General features: G+C 38.4%; 1 protein-coding gene across 1 annotated transcript in view; it reads left to right on the forward strand.

Annotated features, from left to right (window-relative positions):
• The window catches only part of WNT7A (Wnt family member 7A), a 35,964-nt gene extending 18,336 nt beyond the window's left edge, over nucleotides 1-17,628 (forward strand). Inside the window, exon 4 of the mRNA XM_032193933.1 lies at nucleotides 14,072-17,628. Coding sequence (XP_032049824.1) covers nucleotides 14,072-14,551 — 480 coding nt within the window. The 3' untranslated portion in view covers nucleotides 14,552-17,628. The remainder of the gene's footprint in view (nucleotides 1-14,071) is intronic.
• Nucleotides 17,629-21,609: the final 3,981 nt, after the last annotated feature.

A 21,609-nucleotide genomic window follows, 5' to 3' on the forward strand; every position in this document is an offset into this window, starting at 1 on the left:
TCAGAAGCTTCTACTTTTTAATGCGAGAGATGTTCTTTAAATGCAAAACTGATGAATGATTTTCCTCTTTATATTTGGATACTAGCCTCTACTGAAATGATTGCAGCTGTCGTACATTCCTGATTTAGAGTGGCTAGAAGTTGGAAAGTGTTTTTCAGGAATAACTTTCCTTGTCTAGTCACAAGTTTGGATCCTGGAGAATGAAAGACACCCAGGGCTGGTTGTGATGCCCATGTAAGAGCTTGTTCATTTACATCCAGCTCCTCTTACTGCTCTCTCACTGGATCTCCAGCATCAACAGGTGTGTTGAGTACATAACAGCAACATACACAACACTTAGCACGGTGCTGCACCTGCAACATACAACTGCTTGAGCACTTTTCAAGGTTTCTTGCCTGAAGAAAAGTCCAGAATTAGGCTCCCTTAGGCAGAGGAGGAGCTCAGACTGTCAGTGGGTAGATGCCCACTGTTGTTACTGGCAGTGGTACATCTGACAGACTTCAGCTACAGCTGTGTTTAGTCCTCTGATAGATGAGGCTGCTAGACACCTTAACATGGAGCTTGATGGGGGATAATGGGGCAGAGCAATGGCACAAATAAAGAGAACAGTCAGTAACAGAGATGATGCCAAAATCACCAGCAAAAATAATCTTCAGCCAATGCAACACACAGCACTACTACTCACAAAGCAATAGCAGTCTTAACAACAGCAACCACAAAATGCTGCTCCACTGCTAAAATGTCATACAACATCTAGAAAATCTGATGTTAGGTGCTCCAAACGTGTCTGTTTAGAAGGTCCTAGTAGCTAGCTTAATTAAGCAATACAACATTTTGCCCAGATTAGACCAGAAGGAGAAGGCTTAGGAGAAGGTTTGCACAAGTGGCCTGCACATGTGGCCATGAATGGAAGCAGTTAGTAAAAAAGCCTGCAAAACATTGCAAACTAACATGGTTGTAAGGTACAGGCAAAGGGAAGTGCCGTCCACTTACAGAGCACATTATCTGAGGTTGCCCAGTCCTGTCCCACCCTATGGCTGCTCCTGTGTGTCACTGCCCTCTTGCTCAAAGGACCTTCCTACTCTGTGAGCACCCCAACCCCAAGGCCTGGCACCGCAGCAGGGGTTTGGTGCAATTCAAAAAGGCAAGTTAGCTGCAGCAAAGTCTTTCCTGGCAGCTTCTTCACCATGCCTTTGCTGGGGGGAGTGGGATTTCCAGAAAGGCCAAACACTGAATTTGGAGGAAGTCCAGCTCCCTGAATGGGAAAACTCCCATTGAGGTTGGTGGGAGCACAGGACAGAGTTGAATGATTACAAAAATTGAATCCCTACTGGGTGTTTGCAGGGCGCGACAAGATGCTGCTGGGCAATTTTGCCGGGTGTGAAAAAAAAAATACACATCTGTGCACTCTTACAGTATTTTGTTTGTATTTGAAAGGATCAAAGTTTTATTTTATGGCTTTCCTGTGTTTTTTAGATAATAGTCTTAAAACAAGACCAAACTTGAGAGACAAGCTCTGCATCTTCTCAACAACCCAGAGTAAAGATAAAGGGAACATTAATGTTAGTCTAAATTATGAGAGGGAATTGGACTGCACAAGAACTGTAATCCGCAAGAAGGAATTTTCATTCCACTTGTCCTCCACTTTCAGCTAATCAGAAATTGTGATACATGGTCCTACTTGTATTTTGGCTTTTAACTCCCTCTTATATCTTATGTGGTTGAAAACTGAATTCCTGATTTACGCTGAAGATTAGGGAATGATAAATGCTATCACTTACTTGCAGTTGCAATTTTAGAGGATTCTGACATTATAGGCCAAACACTCATTTCATGTATATGATTACCAGAGCTGACAATCCTTCATGCTGCTGACAAAGATAGCTGGGACTGAGGGCCAGGGTCTGTTAATAAATAACAAAGATCTCAAATTCCAAATTTAGTGTCATCCACCTTTTAGAACTGAAATAATTAGATGTTTGCTCTAATGATTAATTTGCTCAGCAAAGCCACTGAACGGGGCCCACATTTTTGGACATTTTCTAAGGTAATTCAGTCTTTCACTTTGGACAGTTAGCAACATTTCCTACTGTGCATACACCTGTCATTCAGAACTCAGGAAGGAACATCATCTAGACAAAACAGTTGCTGTATAAGTTATTTGGGTCTCCCTGAAAGACTCGCACTGTTTGTAGCACCTTTGGTTGAGACCTTTGGTAAAGCCTTCAGTCTATCACGTTGCAGAACAAAGCCCTCATTTCTTAACAAACATACTAATTTGAAACAAATGCAGTTGTCAGAGTAATAACTTTAAAGCAAATACTTGCTGTGTTTGAGTATTGTAAAATTTACGCTGATCATGTAATAAAAGTCACGACAAAGAGAAAACACAGCATCTATTGGCCTGAAGTCTGACCCGTGAACACAGCTTTTTTTCCCTGTATTATTTAACTTGTATTTTTCAATGTTTTACTGAGAAATTAAATCAGAACCCATTTAAAAAAAAAAAAATCATGACTAGATGTAGGATTAAGTTGTTGACAAATTTTCAGAAATAGCTGATGAGCACAGTTCTGCTGCTCCTGTATTCACCAGATGACATCTGTCACACTTCAAATTTAATTTTCCAAATCTAAGACTGATTTACTTGCATAAAGCTGGACACTTCTGTCTGCATATTTTAGACATTTAAAACCACAGAAAACAGTCACTGGCCAAGTTAGCAAGACACTAAAGGCCCAGCAAGGCTATTCACTAAGAACAATCTTCATACACAAGCAAACAGTGTTTCTGCTACACAAAGTTTACACTGAATTATGCTGGAGAACTTGCACAATGCAGTCTCATTCATTGCATCTCTGACAAAGCATACCCATTCACACTACACAGCTGTAGGTTTATGTGGTTGCATTTCTGTGACCCTGCTGTGTCAATGGGGACAGAAGCTGGAGTCTTCTGTACTTAACAACCCATACCTCTAGAGTGCAAGCTGAAAGTATCTGCAGGAACATTTCCAAGAGCCTTGCAGTGATGAGTCAGTAACATAAACTCATATAGCTGGGCTAAGTAAAGACACTTGGAACAGTGCATAGGACAGGTTTTGGTAAAGATGGAAGTTAAACCAAGGTTTGGTCCAAATGTTATATTAGACACTTGGTGACAGAAAACTCTGAAGTTACAAAGCCCTGAAACAATCACCGAAAGCAATAATTGCTAGCGTTTGCTGTACAAATGGAACAGACTTTTGCTTTAATGGAAAGAACTTCCAGGTATTTTGAAGTAAACAATTAAATAATCGATTAAATAAAGAACAACCTTTTAGTCCAAGGACACAAACAAGGCCTGTTTTGGTACTGGAAGAGTGTAGCATGGATCTATTAAAGGATGAGGGTTTCAGGTAATTGCACAGAGGATGCTTGGCTCTGCATGGTCAATTAGTGCCAAAAGGCACTAGTATTCATTTGCATTAGAACCGGTTATCGAAATGACCCTGAGCCTTCTGGTACTTAAAAGTGAGCTGCACCTAATGGACTGCATTTGCTCCCCTGGGACAGACAGAAGGAAAGCATCAGTATTTGCAAACTTGAAGTAACATCTAAGCCAAAATTTATTGCTAGTGCTCCAGTTGTAGGTTCTCCTTGTAGTGTCAGCTGGTGGCCTACTAGGGAAACTAGCCTTGCCTTAAGCATACTAGATCTTATACTAAGTATAAGACCACACACAGTTATGAGTACAACTACGTATGCTCTTACAAGGCTACTCAAACATGAGTTTTTAATTGAGTCATAACATTCTGTTATACCTTTGGGTATATAAGTCCTGCAGCCATGAAACTATTATCTATTGAGATGGTACAACAGTTAATATATAAATAAAGAAGTTCAATAAGGAATCAAAAATATGTGTCCAAAAGGCTTGGATCAAGACCTCAGTTATAAAAAGAAAAGATTAAACAAGCAAACAAAAACATAAACAATGCAACGGTGGGGATGCCCTCCTACAAAAGCACGTGTTATTGCTGATGGCAAACTCTTTGTGAATTGCCTGAGGTCTAACAACATGAGCATTCACACTGCCACATTTATAGGATCTGTCTCCTCCCTGTGATCTTTTATTTTCACAGAAGTTACTTCACAATTTCTACCCTTTGTCATATTTGGTTGAAATTACTAAAAAGGTTCAGCTGTTACCAATGGGACATGAGAAGCAAGTGGGAGACAGACACCAAGTGAGCACTTAAGCTTCATTTTTTCTGGAAATTGGTCTGAGAAGTTTGCCTTGCTGTAGTTGCACCAAATTTAGGCTAGAAGGTGTAATCTTAAAATGTTTCCCACAACATTACAGATCCAAATAACTCTACTAAAGAATAGCATAGCATTAAGATTTTTTGAATTCTATTTAATGGAGTTATACTTTATATTAAGGTTCCCTTAAAGGGAGGAATAAAATTAATATCTGATTAACACATTAAATGTGCTACAGACATGCATGGTTTGTTATTGATGGGTTTATGAACAAATGAAGCTGGTGCTTACAAGCTGTTGTTACAGGCATCCTATGACCTTCTGAACTAAAGACCTACAAGACCTACAACTGATTAACCCTTTGTAAAAACATCAGTCTTGATATTAAGGCTCAATTAATATAACATAAGTGGCTTATTAAGAGGAACTATTAATGTAATTGGATATTTCTCCTTAACTCATCTATAAATAGTAAACAGACAGATTTCTTAACAAAGAGCAACAGCTATGCCTGGAGAGTGAGCTGGCTGAGGGGAATTACATCCATCAATATGACACACCCTAAATGTGAATTTCTTTTAATACGTGATTGCTCACTTGTAAAATGAAAGCTTCAGCTATTGCTAAACTACCTGTTAGAATGAAAAGAAGAAAATCTAATATGCCAGGTAGGCAAGACACAAAGCCAAGGAGGTTTGCTTAGACTACACTGGGCTTTATATGTAAAATTAGGAAATTTCACATTCTTCGGTATTGGAGGAAATGTTCATTGACAACAGGCCAGAAGCTCTGTGTTAAAATTCTTGGCCTGTTCTTGGGGCATGCTAATCTTGGCAGCTGCTAGGCTACAGAGATAGGCTTTGCTGGTAGGATCTTATCTCTGATAAGTGGAAGCTATTTGAAAACATGGAACTGCGGATCTATTGTCCCAACTGCAACTGGAGGGGGAAAACTCTTATGTATGTAACTTAATTTGAAAGCCATTGTTATGGAAAAATGACTCCCACAAGAATATCCCAATTCTTGTCATAACCAAAAACATGATATTTTATTATCATGTGAATATTTTGACACAGAGATGTCTTCCTGTGAACCAAACATGAAGGTAACTGGTGCTTCTTTTTGGGGGAGTCTGAAGGAGTTCCTGAAGAAGTTAAGCTAGGAAATACTTTTTTATAAAGATGGTACTGAGACATTACTGTAGAAGTACTTTGAAATCACCTGAAAAGCTTGAGGGAAAGTAAAAACATCTACCGTTTACTAAAAATGCTGTCTTAGAGAACTGAAATTTATGTTTTGAAGCACGAGAAATATTGCATACTATTATTTGCTGAGTACCTAAGGGTTAACTCTCATGGTGTGGTATGTAACTAAATGAACCTATAATTAACTGTGTGTGGCTATTGGTTAAAATGTTTGGAAGCGATATGAAGTGATATTATTTTGCAACTAGTGCTCTTGCCAGCACCTGGCTTTATTAGTTTAGGACAAGAGGTGTTTTCTGATGAGTTGTCTGGAACAAGTAAGGCTGTTCTTTTGGTTTCTATCACACTTTGGAAACTTTTCTCTCGACAGCTCAAGCATTTGTCAAATGCTCTACCTGGTTGCTCCCAATTCTTTACTATACAATGCCAGCACCACTTCATTTGAGTGTTTCACTACCAGTTTGGAGAATTACATGGAAGATGAAGTTTAGTGGGAATGAGTCAACTCTGTACCATCCTTCACTGTGTACATTAACTATGACAAGGATGGATTCGAGTTGTGTCATTTCCTGTTTTCCCTACCTTTTTACCACAGCAGTGAAGTATGACTCAGGCTCCATGAGACAGCCCAAAGCAAAAGACAGCATTGACATCCCTGCCTAGCAGAGCAAGGCTGTAACAGAACTTGAAGAATAACCCACAAGACTTTAACCCATTGTGTTCTCAAACTGTGAAGTGCAAATAAGTTATAGTTCACATTACCTGGGAATACCTCCAAAGTACTTCAGAACTAGCATGCTAAAATATAAACTCTGTGCGCAATGTATTTTTTTTAAAGCACCTCATCCTGCATTTTAATGACAGCTTGATTAATTGAAGAACAGAATATGGATGAAGATCACCATCCCAAGATCAAAACTAAAGCCAGACTCATAGGATATAGGACACTAGGAGAACTATAATGACTTTGAAGAGGTCCAGGCCTGCAGGTATCACTGTCAAGCTTTCATTCACCTCATTAGTCTCTGATCCATACACTGAGCTCCTAGCCTGAAGTAGAATTAGGGAAAATGGCATTTTTAACAATGGACATTCATCATCTTTATAATACGTGATACAATACTGCTTCAGAGAGGCCTTGTTTCAGAAGCAACAGTATTTTGGAGTGATTCTTAATTTGTGACTAGAACGTAAGGAAGGTAGATATGATATAAGAATAAATTTTATGTTGATAACATGCCCAAATCCAGAAAAATTGCTGTCTCATTTTCTTTGTAAATCATCTTAGTGTCAGTGAACATCATGTTGTTGCTTCATTTCCAAAACACCTCGATCATCATTTTTATTCACTTTTGGCATGAAATACTGCCCAATATCTTTTTGGAGAGGAAGATACGTACTATAGACAACTCATGTAGTGATAAGAAGGTGAATTAGATAACGCAACCAACAACTCTATCTGTAATTCTGTAACACCATCATACCCTTTTCCAGTCTATTTTAGCTTCATTCTACAAAGTACCCAGATAGACTAGACATGACTATTCAGTATTTCACGAGCTATAATCTATCGTATCCACAGTGTCAGTTTTGCTTGGACAGCAGCAAATACTGATCCTAGATAAGTTTTTGCTTAATCTCACAATCCTATTTCAGTCTGGAACTAGGAAGTCATACTTTCACTTATACAAACAGGAAATATAAATTAACTTGTTGAATGACCCTAAGACAATTCAACTATATTCCAATAATTGTAGGTGAAAGCATATTAAAAAATATATATTTTTTTCAGAACTATTTTTTTTTCAATCTATTTTTTGACTGATTTTTAAACTTCCTACGTGATGACACTCACTTGGCCCTACATCGATCCAGTCTAATCTACATGATAATGGGTCTCCCAAGAGTTATTTTTTAAAAAAGCAAGTATTTTATCAAACACATTGACAGTTATGTTTTCAAATTATTTCAATTTTTTTTTCTGTTAAAATATTTGCCTTGCTTTTAAATAGAAAAATCTACAGAAACAAAACGCAAGTCAGACCAGTCTTGCAGACAGACGCACCAAGGCACCAGAGCAGTAACCACCCAGTAAACTCTCAAGCCAGCTTTCAAGTAAAGAGTGTTTGTCATTAGCAACTCAGAAAACAAAAAATCCCACACTATGAACCCCCAATCTCACAACTTATTTTCCAATAGTGCAGGAGGAACATAATATTTTAAGTCCATTTCCTGGTATAAAATCTTATCTAAGCATTAGTTTGGTAATTCATAGTTGAGAAAAACTTTTATAACAGTATTTCCTGCTAACAGAAGGAAAGGTGGGGAAGACAGTTTTGTCTTACACAGATACACAGAAAACTTTGTCACAAACCATATCCCTTAAGAGCATGTGAAACTCAACCTGAAGCTCACGGTTCCAGCTCATGAATTAATGGTTTCGTTTTACATTTTGATGACCATAGAGAGAGACAAGGGTGCAGGTACTTTCTCTCTGGGGAAAACAGGAATCTGTTCATGAGAGATGTAAAAAGGCAAGGAATCCCACAGACTACGAGCTTGTAGCTGTTATCAGATACGACGCAAAAGGGAGGGGGTGAGGGAGAAGAGAATACCTGGCATGAGATCTGCTTTGAGGAGGGACTGTCTGACGTGGCAGTGTAGATTTCTTTGTGTATCACTCCTTTCAAGTCCATATCAGATTTTGCTGAGCTATTAACATCAGGTGTTGCCACATCATGCCTGCTACCTCTGCAAGCAGTATATTGATGAAGATAAATAAAAACTGAAGAACCTTATTTGACTTTCAGGTGGCCATGATTAGGTTTGCAGAAGTGTCTGAGAAAAATATTGAGGAATGAGCAAGCAAGATACTCCGAGCTGCATACATGAAATCCCCTTTCCTAGTTACATTTGCAAAGCTGAGATGGTTTTGGCAGAAGTTTATCCTGGGAGCAGCTACAATTGGATATAAGGTTTTCTCCTAGAACCCCTCAGTGGCAGAAAGCTGAAGGAGTATGACACCTTGTTTTATTACACATAGAAGTTCCTACAGTTTGAAAAAAGGCAAGAGCCATGCCTTGTGGTTTAACTTGAGAAGAGCATTATTATTTAGTATGAGAATCTGTCTCATTAAATCTTTTTGTTAAAAAACTGTGGTCCCCTTCCTATCCCATGTCCAAATGTTCTTCAGACTAACAATTCTGAAAACGTCCTGTAAGATTTGTTCTTCTACTGCTGCTTGTTTTTTGGTCCCCAAACTGTATTTGGTCTTCTGCCCTTTAAATTGAGTAATGTGACTTACCAAGGGAAACAGAAGAAAATTAGTTTACATGTGCTGAGGATAGTACATGAACAGTGCGACTATACTGAAAAACTATTTTTTCTTTACTCATTTGGTATATTGTGAAAATAGAAGCTGCACTTGGAAAATAGTTGCTGCATATGGTCAGGTTCTTTATAAAGCTGAAATAAAGGACAACTAATATTCCAAGGTAGAAATAATAATGATAATTATGAAACTTATAAAGAACGGTAAGGAACCTCCTGCTTTGTGGCAGCATAAAGAAAAGTCTGAAATATGGCACAAAAGTTAAACTAATGAGAGAACAATTTCATGAACTCTACATTTTTTTAGAGACTTAGAATCAGATTTCCAATTAGTTAAATTTTGGATATCTATTACTGAAGGTAAATGTTTGTACTCTGTGCAACCTGGGATGTTTCTAGCATTCTGTCATTTATCAGTATTCTCTTGTCTATCTTTGCAATTAGTCCTTAGACCAATATCTTGCATGATCTTCTTTAGACATCTGTTTGTAGGAAAACACAGTTGTGATTTGATTGGTATAGGTCATATGCTATGGTGATTTCCCAGCCATTTTTTATTTGAAACAGAGATTTTTTTGTAATGGTAAAAATGGTTTAACCTGCCAGTGGTAGTAGAATTTCTGAGATAGTCAGGACTCGCACTGCTCAGCATAACAAATTTGTTTGATGCTGACTTCAACTTCAGATATTGCTTTTTGCACAGTTTTACTAATGAAAAAATGTGAGGAAGGAACATCATTTAACTGTGCTTAATAAGGGCTTCAAAATACATTCAACTGAAATATGAAAGATTAGCTGGACTGAGTCACGCTTAATATGGGACACAAGCAGTTCCAGACTCATCCACAATTAGTTTGCCATAGGATATCAATGCAAAATATGTTATATTTCTACAAAACACTTTTTACAACAGCTCTATTAATATCGTTAGCAGACATCCACTGATGGGAAATAACCTTTTCTGTTTAGATATGTCTTTCCTAACTTCAGATTTGCATTTAGGTACTTTTTCAGTATGCTGTTTCTTACATTACAAGTTTTCATGGGGTTTGTCTTTAAATGGCATCATTTCCTCTTTTATGCTCTCTCATGTTAATTTTTGTTTTCAAGTCAAAAGGCACCAGGTATTATTGCTATTTTCCTATTTAGTTTCAGAGTTCTGGTGTAAGAGAGTCCCACAAGTTATTTAAAAGGTAGTATCATTTTGAGATTACTGTCACACTTGAATAAAACAGGTGGCAGTGTAATTTCCTATTTATTTTAATTAGAAAGAATTAGTCTTTATTACATTAGCTCAAAATAATACTTTTACGAAGTGAATCCTTTTGCAAAAGAAAACCAAGCAGCCATCTAACATTTTTCCTGAAGTTTGAGGAGCTTTGTCTTATAGTTACAATTGCCTTCTTGAAAGTAATAGAAATCATAAATCCTCGTCTGCCACAAGTTGAATGGTGCAGGCTTGCCTCTCCTCAATGGCCTCTCCAGCCCACAGAAATGTTGTGACCACTCTCCAAGTCCTGCCTTGTTCTCTGTAACGAAAAATTCACAGCTTTTAGCCAATGGTTGTGTTTTCCCTGACCAATAGCAGAGGACTTTGTGACCATGCAAACAACCTCTGCATTTGGCACCTGAGCCTGTGCAGCTCACAGGCTGCTCAAAGGGCTCTCCAGGGCTATAGCTTGCCACCCTCACGTGATGCACCCTACACATTTTCTGCAAAACTAAAGGCAAAGAAAAAACATGTTATGTTCCTTATGGCACTGCCCAAAGGTACTATATCTGAAGATAACATCAATAGAGAGAGCCAGAGCAAGTTCTCTTCACACAAACTATTTCCCAGAGGCTAATGGCAAAGGAGACACAGAGAAACAAATACCGACAGTTTACTATAGGAACTCAAAGAAAAAGTGGACAAAGTTAAACTAACTCCAGCTCTTTGTTAGCATCTATTCTGGTTCAGAGCATTCAATGGTGCATATAGATTTACTCTCCATGGCTAATGGAGCAGGATACGGTCTTTTGGTAAGAAACGGCGGACCTAGATTTTACATTTTGTGCTCTTCAAGCTCTTACATTTTAGGAAAATCAGTCTATAACATATATAAAGTTTTAATCTAATGTAAAAAGCATGAGCCCAAACTAAGCAGATGTGTTGGAGTGATTTTAGCACAGTGCAATAGAAATGCAACTCCAGTAGGGCAAGAGAAAATGCAGTTAGCCAGAACATCTTAAAAAGCGCTATCCTAAAGAGAGAGAGAAATTGAGAGAGAGAGAAAGAGAACAATAAATGTAGCACAGCATTTAAAGAAAAATCTTTCTCATCTATCTGTCCATCCTCTGCCCATACTTTCAAATGTTTCTGGTGATCTAAAAAGTACCCCTAATACTTGGACTTAACTAATATTGGTCAAATGTCTCATCTTCAGGCAAAGCCAGATGTTTTTACCCTAACTGCTCGTGCCTGGCCTTAGCTGAGTGAGGCCAGAAATCCAGATTCTTGTCTGGGTTGGAATCATGTCACCCAGAGCAAGAGGCAAGTACATGACACGCACCATTGCTGAACTGCTCTAGCCACTTGCTCAGCTCTTTCTGGGGGAAAATATTCCTTGTCTTAGAGATCGCTGTCTGTAAATGGGATGTTAATGAAACAAACCAAAAGGCAATTTAGGCTATTTACACTTCAGAGAAAAGCCCTACCTGGATAGATGACACTAAGTCATGATGTATTTTGTATTAATGTTTCAAGTCAATCTGGCGGTTCCTGATGTTAGAAATATTTTGTTGCAAGTTTGAACATCGTACCAGATATAAGGCCAGCCACTTGAATGAGAGCAGTGATTGAATTAAGGCTGAGAAATGTATCCCTGGCTAGTTTCAAATTAAAAAAAGAGAGCTTTTAAAAAAGTACAAATGAGGCTAAAAGAATTTATGTTATTTTTCCGGTTTCTGTGCTATAACTCCTTTTCTGTCTCCTCATTTATCTTCTAAGAGTACTACCTTATGAATGAGTGAGCAATAAAAGAAGTATGCAGTGGCTGAGAGAGAAACTCAAGATAACAAGATAATGCAAAATGTAAGCCAAAGTTTGAGCAGAACTGCAAGTTAAGATGTAGATCTGAATATCAAAGTTTCTCACATTTCAGTTTTTGGAAAGTCACTGGATGGATAGTTTGCCTGAAAATTTAATTTTAAAACAGTAGCACAAAATGTGACGTAATATAGGCTAAGTTCACACCTGTCAAAACCTTGGACCTATACTTTCTAGGGGTTTTAATCTCGTCTTCAGACCACATGTACTGACACATCAGCAATGGAGTAAAATAAAACCAAAGCCATTTAAATGCTTTTGAAATCCATTTTTTCATTTAAAAATGGCAGAGAAGGAACAGTGAATAAAAAAACAGGTATGAACTATCCTAAAGTTAGGCAATAGCAATTATTGTGCCTAGATGACATGTGAACAGCCTCAAGACCAAAAGGTGTGACAGTAATAAGCTACTACATGCAGCCTCTACATTGCCTGTTTTAAGGCTTTCACAAGTAGGATGGAGTTGTGTTCACCAGTGTTAGTGTGCTACATACGATCTGCTGGCCACATAAGCTCAGAGGTACTCTGACTCCTAGCCACTCAGTCTCTTATGCTGAGATTTTAGACCTGAAGTCCCAGCGCGTGTCTAGCCTTTGAGCTGGACCCAACTCCTTCAGGGCAGGCTGTCCTGTTCAGCAGCAGCTGGTGTCTGCATGGTAAGCTTTCCTAATGTCCAAAAACAAAAGTGGGGCGTTGCAGAAAAGGGTTAATCCAAATTTCCACATTGCTGACCTCCCTCCAGCCTTCCAGGCTGCCCAGGTTTGGGGTTGCACAGATCAGCTGAGGATTCTCAGGGGAAAAATGATGTGGCCACTCCCTGAACCCAGATAATCCCCCAGCTGGGCTTCCCACTGCTGCTATCTACCAGGCTAGGCAGAATGTAATCAGAAGAATTATTATTATCTTTTCAAGCCAATACCAGTGGGAAATTAATTGCTGGAATTATTCTATCAATTAGCAATTTTTCTAGCATTAACACTGTAGCTGCTAAGTGAGGTCAGCTCTAGTGCTTGGGTCAGACAGCAGGGACTAAGTTGGTCTCCAGTGTTAGTTGGCAAGGACTGGGGCTGGTAAAGAAAGAGCAGGAGAGGCTGAAGTTTCAAGGGATGTGAAGGCTGAAGGGAATATGAAGCTCGTTATCATCAAAAGGAAAGCAGTGACAACTCAGCCTTAAATATAAGAGGACCCTACAAAGAAGAGAACGTGAGACAGGGTGGAGCCCAGATGATTGTGATTGAGAAGCTTTTGTGGTACTAAGGAGGTGGAAATTTTTTAACCAGAATTGATGACAAAACATGAAAGCAATTCCTCCTCTTTACTCATACTCCTTATGCTCTAAGACAAAGCCATTTTTTTGGCAGAGTAGCCCAGGTATTTTGTATGCTCCATTACCCATGTGAGAGAGGAGAGCAAAATGCTTTAGGAAAAAATGGAAAGATTGTGGTATACTGTATATGTATGGCAAGGAATGTAAGGCTGGGGTGTACTGAAATAATACTTAGATTTCCAAACTGCAGCATTAACTTGCAACACTTAGAACAGATGATTGCATAACTAAATAATAGTCTGCTCTACACTGCTGATTAATGTGACACCAACAGGAGGATAGAGTTTATCTGCTTGTTCACATCTTACACCAGCTTATGCCATTTTCAGGTCCAAGAACAGAAATTCAATTTATTTTGGAATACCTATTTACAAAAACCAAGTTCTATTATCTATTATTGAACTTTCAAAGCATTCTGCACGTGGCATTTTGTGTAAAGCTGCTACAGTAAAGGTGTGATTTTCTGCCAGTTCCTCATTTCACTGCCACATGCCAAAAATTGGAAAACAGATGAATCTGAAGCACTGTACAAGGCAAGGTGAAGAAAAGCTGTGGTTAATGAAGATCACAATTTACACTTGGTCTACAGTCTGTGAAATTAGGCGCTCACATTCCTTGTTTAACTCACAGTGCAAACTTTGGAGGCAGAACTTAGCTGACACCCGTAAGCATTTGCTACCTGGGACAACAGCATCACCAGGCAAGCAAAGCCCATAGCTCTGGTGGGAACCTGGCCTGTGCCTGGTGACAGCTAATGCTGGAGAGCAACCCTCTCTGTAACTGTTATTCAATATGTATCAGATAAACCTCTTTTTATTTTTTATTTTTTAAGTGTTTAGTTTTATTAATGCATCATTCTTTGTTCTTCCAAATCCAGATTCTGGAAGAAAACATGAAGTTAGAGTGCAAGTGCCATGGGGTCTCGGGATCCTGTACCACTAAGACATGCTGGACAACCCTGCCTAAGTTCCGGGAGCTGGGCTACATCCTTAAGGACAAATACAACGAAGCAGTTCAGGTCGAACCAGTGAGGGCAAGTCGCAACAAGCGTCCGACCTTCCTCAAAATAAAGAAGCCACTTTCTTATCGCAAACCCATGGATACAGATTTAGTGTACATAGAAAAATCTCCCAATTATTGTGAAGAAGACCCCGTCACCGGCAGCGTGGGAACACAGGGGAGGATGTGCAACAAGACAGCCCAGCAGTCCAACGGCTGCGACCTGATGTGTTGTGGGCGAGGTTACAACACGCACCAATACTCGAGAGTGTGGCAGTGCAACTGCAAATTTCATTGGTGCTGCTATGTTAAATGCAACACATGCAGTGAAAGAACAGAAGTATATACCTGTAAATGAGTACGTGGCTGGGCAGGCTGGCTGTGTCCCTGGCTGCGAGTACATTTGCACATGCGCTCAATGTACCTACACGAGACCGTAGCAAAGATCTGCTCTCCCAGAAGAAACACTGATGAATGGATCCCTGTCTTTTCTTCTCATGTTTCATTGCTTATGTGGATACACATTTCAGACTCTTAAGAAAGTCAGCCAAGAAACAAAAAACACCCCCCTCCCCGCCCCCCAGCCCCCTGACACACAAAACAGAGAGAAGAGATCATTCAGTTAATCTGCACCTCTGAAGCAAGAAGCATTGACTGCCTTGGGAAGAGACACCAGTGAAAAATCTCTGAACATGACAATGAACTTGGTTTGGAAAAAAAAAAGATGGTCAAAAACTTGTGTGTATAAGGAGCAGGGTGGGGTAGGGGAAAAGTCCTCAGCCATGGGCTTTGCACAGGATGGGATGGACAGTGCCCCATCGTGAAGTGCCCATGTGAGTGTGCGGATGACACAGATTTAGGCTTCTACACTTCTGAAAAGCTTCTGCCGGTCTTGCCCATCTTTTCACTTCATACCACTTGCTACAGCGAGTAGAACTGTTGACATGTTCTGTAGACACTGCTTTATCTGCATTTTGTGTGTGTGTGTGCTGCAGATTTAGCACAGGGATTTGGGACACTTGGGCATAACAATAGCAATATTTAACAATTTATTCAGATAAAACTAATATTAATTTATTTAATTAAAAAGAACTCTACCAACATTTTTGGAACTATTCTGCAATTAAAGTAGATAGCTTGCTTTCTTTGTGGAATAATTTTGTAGAAACAGCAAGGAAAAACTGGAGTTGTATATATTATTCTTAACTAGGATATTTCTACTAGTTGGACTTGCAGGATGTGTTCTACAGTACTAGATGTTTAAGTGCAAAAGCTGACATCTTTATATATATGTACATACACAAACACACTGTTTTTTTTGTCGTTTTTATTTTTTATTTTTCCTGTTTGCTGCTAGTTGTCTGGAACAAAAGTCAAGTGGTAGGGGATGCAAATCTTTACCATTTTTTTTTTCTTCAATTAAAGAAAGAAGCATTAATAAAATCTTGTTTGAAATATGTCTAAAAATAAGAAACTCCAGACAAACTTCCATCTTTTGGAAAATCAACCATAGGATAAGAGAGTATATTTTGTAAGAGACTATTTTTATATAAATATTTTATTTATACTTCGTCTGCTTGTTCAACCTGTACTTTTTCTCAAAACAGGCATACAATTTGTAATTCTTAGGCTATTTAACAGAGAAAGGGTAATTAGTTTGTGGACACAACAGCAGCAAGCTGGATACATTCAGCTGCAATTGGTGGATGTGTCAGAAAGCAGATTGAACTTTCTCTCCGGATGTGTGTACAAACTGGCTCTTTTCCTGCAGTTCATTTTGCAGAATATGCAAAACAAGAACAGGGTATGTAGCATCAATCTTGTCACATGGCTTGAATTCATGATTGGCATTAACTGGATGCTCATTTATCCCATTCAGGAAAAAAATCCAAATTAGCTTCCCACATGCATCAGTCATTAAACTCTGGCATTATGACTAGCAAATGTGCTGTGTGTGCTGTCAGTTAAACCTCTATATTGTGTTACTGTCAAATTTGATTTTAATCACTGAAGACTGTAGACTATGACTGTAACAACTAGCATGATACACGTCTGATTCTCATAGATAGGATACAATGCTTACTTTTTGTCCAGCTCTTTTTGGCATTTACATTATTCTTAAAAGGCCAGAGCTCAAAAATCCCCCCAAAACCCACCAACAACCCACAATCAAAAAACAAAAACAAAAACAATAGACAAATGTAGACTGCTCATTTGTTTTTCAGAGCCCAGTTAAATCTTCTTGTGTTCCCTTTACAGTATTTCCTTTTTCATCACGGCTAATTTCTCTGGATATTTGAGGGGCAAATGTTTTTTTCTGATTTTGGATTCATTCTGTTCCTCCTGCTGGATTCTTTTTTGGCTGATAAAAAAAATAATCCAAGTTTAACATCGTCTTTCATTGGGTAAGAAAGATGACGCGGAGCTACAGATGATACTGTATGTTCTAACAGGGACAGACCAGATTCTTCCATTTCCCCATGACAGGACCTTATGCCTTTACAGAGGCATCAGTAAAGGAAACAAACCAGTAGCCAGCACTCAGTGCATTCACTGACTCCTCTAGATAAGAGCAAGCATTACAAGCAGTAGGCAATATAGATATATCTTAGGTCCAATCGTCTTTCTGAGGCAAAACTCCTACCTAAGGCTGCGAAAGTGGAGAAAACTGTCAGCAAACTTTCTGAGAAAAAGGCATCCAGAAGTACTACAAGAGATGCTGCAAAGTTTCAGCCTGATAGCCTGACCTTTTGGAAGCTGCCTGAATGTGCTGCATTTTTTCAGACTCGTTTCTTGCATATGTTCACGTAAGAACACAAGCCCAAGCAGTACCTGATCCTGCATAATTAGGATTAAATATACAGTTTCTTTGCAGACCTGCCACTTAACACATCATATAATTTTTATGTAATTCAGACACCAGCATGAGATATCAAAAAAAATTATTAACATAACTTACATTCGAAGGTATGACTTGTCAATATAAAGCAATATAAAAGCAATTTTTTCTTGGAATTGAGTCACTGCTTTTAGTTCTTCTAAATACCACGCATTGAGAAATGACAGGACATAAAATGTAATGAAGTACATACAGTATGGATGTTAATTACAACACTGTGTTATGGTTAAAAAGCTCAGTTCTAACGTTTGACTTTGGAATCCCTCCCCCTCAGTTTGGATTTTTTTTTTTTTTTAAATTAGTGGATATAATATCATCATCAAAAGTGTGTTTTCTTCACTGGTTATAGGTATTTTACAAATTATTACTTTCACAGCATGTTTTACTATAGGAAACCCATCTGTACAATTTCTGCTTCCCATATATTTCAATATGCAATGATGTGCAATGGCCAGTGATCAGATTAATTCTTGAAGGACGAATATTTTTAAACAGTTTACTCATATAATAAAGAACTGGATGTGTGGTAAAATTAATTTGGTACACACTTGCCTAATATTTTACAATACTGCTGGTGATCTGTGCATTACTTAGAGAAAATTTCAATTCTATTGATAATTGAGATATCACTTTAGGATAACAATAAATTATCTATTATTTACCTATAAATTAAAGAGCAAGGAAAAACAAATGCTGCATTCAACTAGAAAGTATTTGGAAATTTGGTTGCATCCTCTTAGATAAGAGGAATATGGCCCATAAGAACCTGCCATGAGTCTGGAGTTAATTGGCAATTCCCTAAACGTGCTTGGATGGCACGAAGAATAAACAGGAGAGGGTGAAAGATTTATGATTTTGTAGATATTTTACCCCCCAACAACAGTTTGTTCTTTGTCCTCAGGGATAGAAGAGCTCTGTTTTGACTTGGTGAAGAACCACACAATGGGACTGAAATGCACACAACTGCAGAACAATACAGCTCTCAAAAGAAAATATATCTTTTCATCTCCACTAACCAAGGGAAGTGCTGGATTGCCGGTCACATTAATAACCTAGCAGAGGCTTTTAAATGAAACATACATTCAAGAAGCAGGAAGAGTGAGAGGAGTAGGAAGAGTAAGAGAACAAACATAACTACAAGTTGGGAAACTTATTTACAAAATCTCACTTCCTTACTCAAACCCTGATTCATGGAAATGATACAGCTCCACATTGGGATTTCTAAGCAAGTTTTAAGGATTTTACCTTTTGGCCTTTTTTTAAAGGAGAACTAACTTGAATGCAATTAGCTTGAATACTTGAAGTATCTACCCAAAACATGAATCAGTCAATGATTAAGTTTTCTTTGCCATGTATGCACAAACCTAATGGAGATATGTCTTTCAAAAGTGATCATTAAATGAAAATCATCCTTCAAATATATCTTAAGTGACTCATTTGGTTAAGTTATTGTAAGGGTACATAGTTACTCAGAAAAGGAAAATAATGGACAATCATCATATTATGCAAAGCTGTTAATGAATTAACTTGTGGATTACACAACTGACCACACTTTAACAGCAATTTGTTGAATACAGAACCATCAGAGATGGCAATCAGGGTGAACATATTCACATGATTTTACATTTATCATTAGTATAGATATCAGGAACGATGCACTGTGAATATCCACAATAAGAGTATTTACTAATACAGTCCCTTACTCCCAGCTTGTAACCCAAGAAGCCAACTGGACAACAAGCCCTCCAGCTCTTGTGGTGGGACTAAACTGCAGACTCAGTGGTTTACCTGCAGAGTCAGGGGTGGCTAAAAGTGATGTACTGCTGCTGTCAACCAGCTGGGGTACCACCTGGGTCAGTGCTTTAACGTCCCAGATTGAACCAGGTACAGCAATTTTATCACACAGTACAGCAGACAATGAAGTTCATCTTATTCCAAAATGGTTATTCATAGTTATTAACCAATTCATGGTTATCTTGAGTAGCTCTCACCATGAAAAGTGACCTAGCTGGCTAACCTAATTTATGTTCTTCTAGTCAAAATCATACCAAGAATTCCTCAAAGGCAGGCATCTTACTCTTTAACAAAAAATAAGAGAATCATTCTTCTGGAAACAAACAATAATATGATTAAGTTTAAATGTGTACTTGGATCTCAAGGACTCCAGGTGTTTGAAGAGGGATACCAGAACTTTGTGATTCTCTTGCCTTGTTCTGAGATGATACTGTAAAACCTTAAAGGCTTCTTTTGGTGCTTTGGAGTTTTAGGGGAGAACTGATTTTTCCCTTTTGTTGTTACATAGTCATAGATTCATCAATAGCATATACTGTAATTTGCAACTGGGGGGCCAGAATCAACTTCCAGAGAAATCACACTTTTAAGCACAACCAATATATTTACTAATGGTTCTCTCAGGTTCACATAATTCCTGGCCTTGATCTTGTATTTTTGTCAAAGAAGTTGCTGTATCAAACTCTTGTTAGAGAGTATTCCTGCCTTGTAATTGGATTTCAGATCCCTGGGACAAGATGAGATTGTATTTAATTTGCGGAAATGTTTACAGGATTGCATGCACAAAAAACAAAAATGAGATGAAGAGAATGGTGTCAAAACTGTACCAGTTACCTGTGATCATTAGCATATAGCCAAATTCTCTTAGTTCTAGTAACCTTAGTTTTTGTATTTCCAGTGCTAGCTTGTATCCTTTCCCCGTACCAAAAAATAAGTTGTATATATCATACCAGATCTACAGTTAGTTTTGTGGCTGTTGATACAAACAACTCACTAGCAGCATGTCACAAGCCCCAAACTAGCAGCATATAAAACCTTGCCCACTTGTAGTTTTTAAGAACTCACGGCAGTTTTTCCTCGGGAACACTGTGTTACACACAACTTTCTGTTACTGCAGTGCTTCACTTTTTGCTTTTCACTAGCATGCTTGCCTGCAGCACTTACATTCCTGTTATTTTATTCTCTCCCAGTACTTGGAGTTTTAGCTCTCCATAGTGTTTATAATCTCTCTGATCCACCCCCAGTTACTGGTGGCTTGTGTATCATGATTTTCTGTCTGCACGTGAGCTACAATACAATAGAGAAGCAGTACACTCAGCACCAAAATCATTCATCCTCTCACAATGCACCTCTAATTTTTCAGATCAATAAAAGAAATCTAGAATTACTCCACATCCGATACACCACGTCCCCCTAATTCACCATGTAAGAATTACTGATAAACCTACACTGGTAGTTATTTAAAAGAAAGTTGAAGAGTGGACCAGAACAAGTGTTCTGTAATTGGCTAAAGTTTTATAATGAATTGTAGCAAAACCTGTGAAGGGAGTGCTAAGTTTTGTTCTCTGTCAGGCAAACCCATCAATTTAAATGGGACTGCACAGGAATTGCACCAGAGTTGATGCTTAGTTTTGGCCCTGTAGTACCTACAGAATAAATGAAATCAACTTGAATGATAAAGAAACCAATGGCCTATTACAGATAGGGTGCAGCCCAGAAAAACTTTGGAAAACAGAAGAAGCAGATAGGAAGGAAAATCCCAGAAAACACCAGTGCATGAAAGGCTCTTTACTGAGTCTACCAGGGAAAGCCGGCTTAGCTGAATGGATAGATTTTAGCACAAGCTCAGGCTGCCTAGTTGTCACACAGCTCATCGTGCAATTGCATTTGGCTCAAGCAAAAACCAAACATCTATTCCCTTGAGTCAGCAAAGGGAACTTTTTGTGAGTTGCTTCTTGTGCTTAATTTATTTCCTAGAAATTTTTCTTTTATAAGTGGGCCCACAGAAATATATACTATGGGCTATGCAACTGTCCATATATAGCTGCATTAGAAATTATTTCAGTTTGATCAGAACTGTTTTAAACTACAGAGGCTATTAATTAGAAGTCAACAGACAAGGACGGAGAAGATGCAGTACAGGCAGTAGTGTTTGACCATAATGCCATCACACACAACTGAAAGTGTGTAAGTTATCACCACAAATGTTGTTTAAGCATATCTTAAAAAAAAAAAAAAATCAGGATAATTCCTTTTGGCCTTCAATAATGCTGTGGTGTGAAGTTGTACAAATATTCGGCACTAAGCCTAAGCCTGGCCTCAGTCAGCTGCTATTATCCTCATAAACAGACAGGAAGTCAGGACACAAAGCACAAGAGGGTTGCTGGTGGGCAAAAAAGGAAGTCTGTGAAAGAATTAGGACCATGGCCCAGATTTCTCAGCTTTTGCCATGCTGTTTTGGGGAACTCAAGCAATGTCTGATTTGCCTTCATTTATAAAATGCATACCCAGATTTTAATGTTTTAGAACAGTATTCACTGCAGGTAGTAGGCTCACTGCACGTTGTATATAGCTGAAGCGAGGAGACTCCTTCCTCTTCTCAGCCTCATTAAATGTTAAGCACACAGTAATTAATATAGCCTCCACATTAAGTATGAGTCATACACCAGGGAAATCATAGAAACCTGGTCTTATGTTTTGTCTCCTTAAGTCAAATGATTAACAAA

The sequence above is a fragment of the Aythya fuligula genome, chromosome 10 (genome assembly GCF_009819795.1).
Source record: "Aythya fuligula isolate bAytFul2 chromosome 10, bAytFul2.pri, whole genome shotgun sequence".
Lineage (NCBI taxonomy): Eukaryota > Metazoa > Chordata > Aves > Anseriformes > Anatidae > Aythya > Aythya fuligula.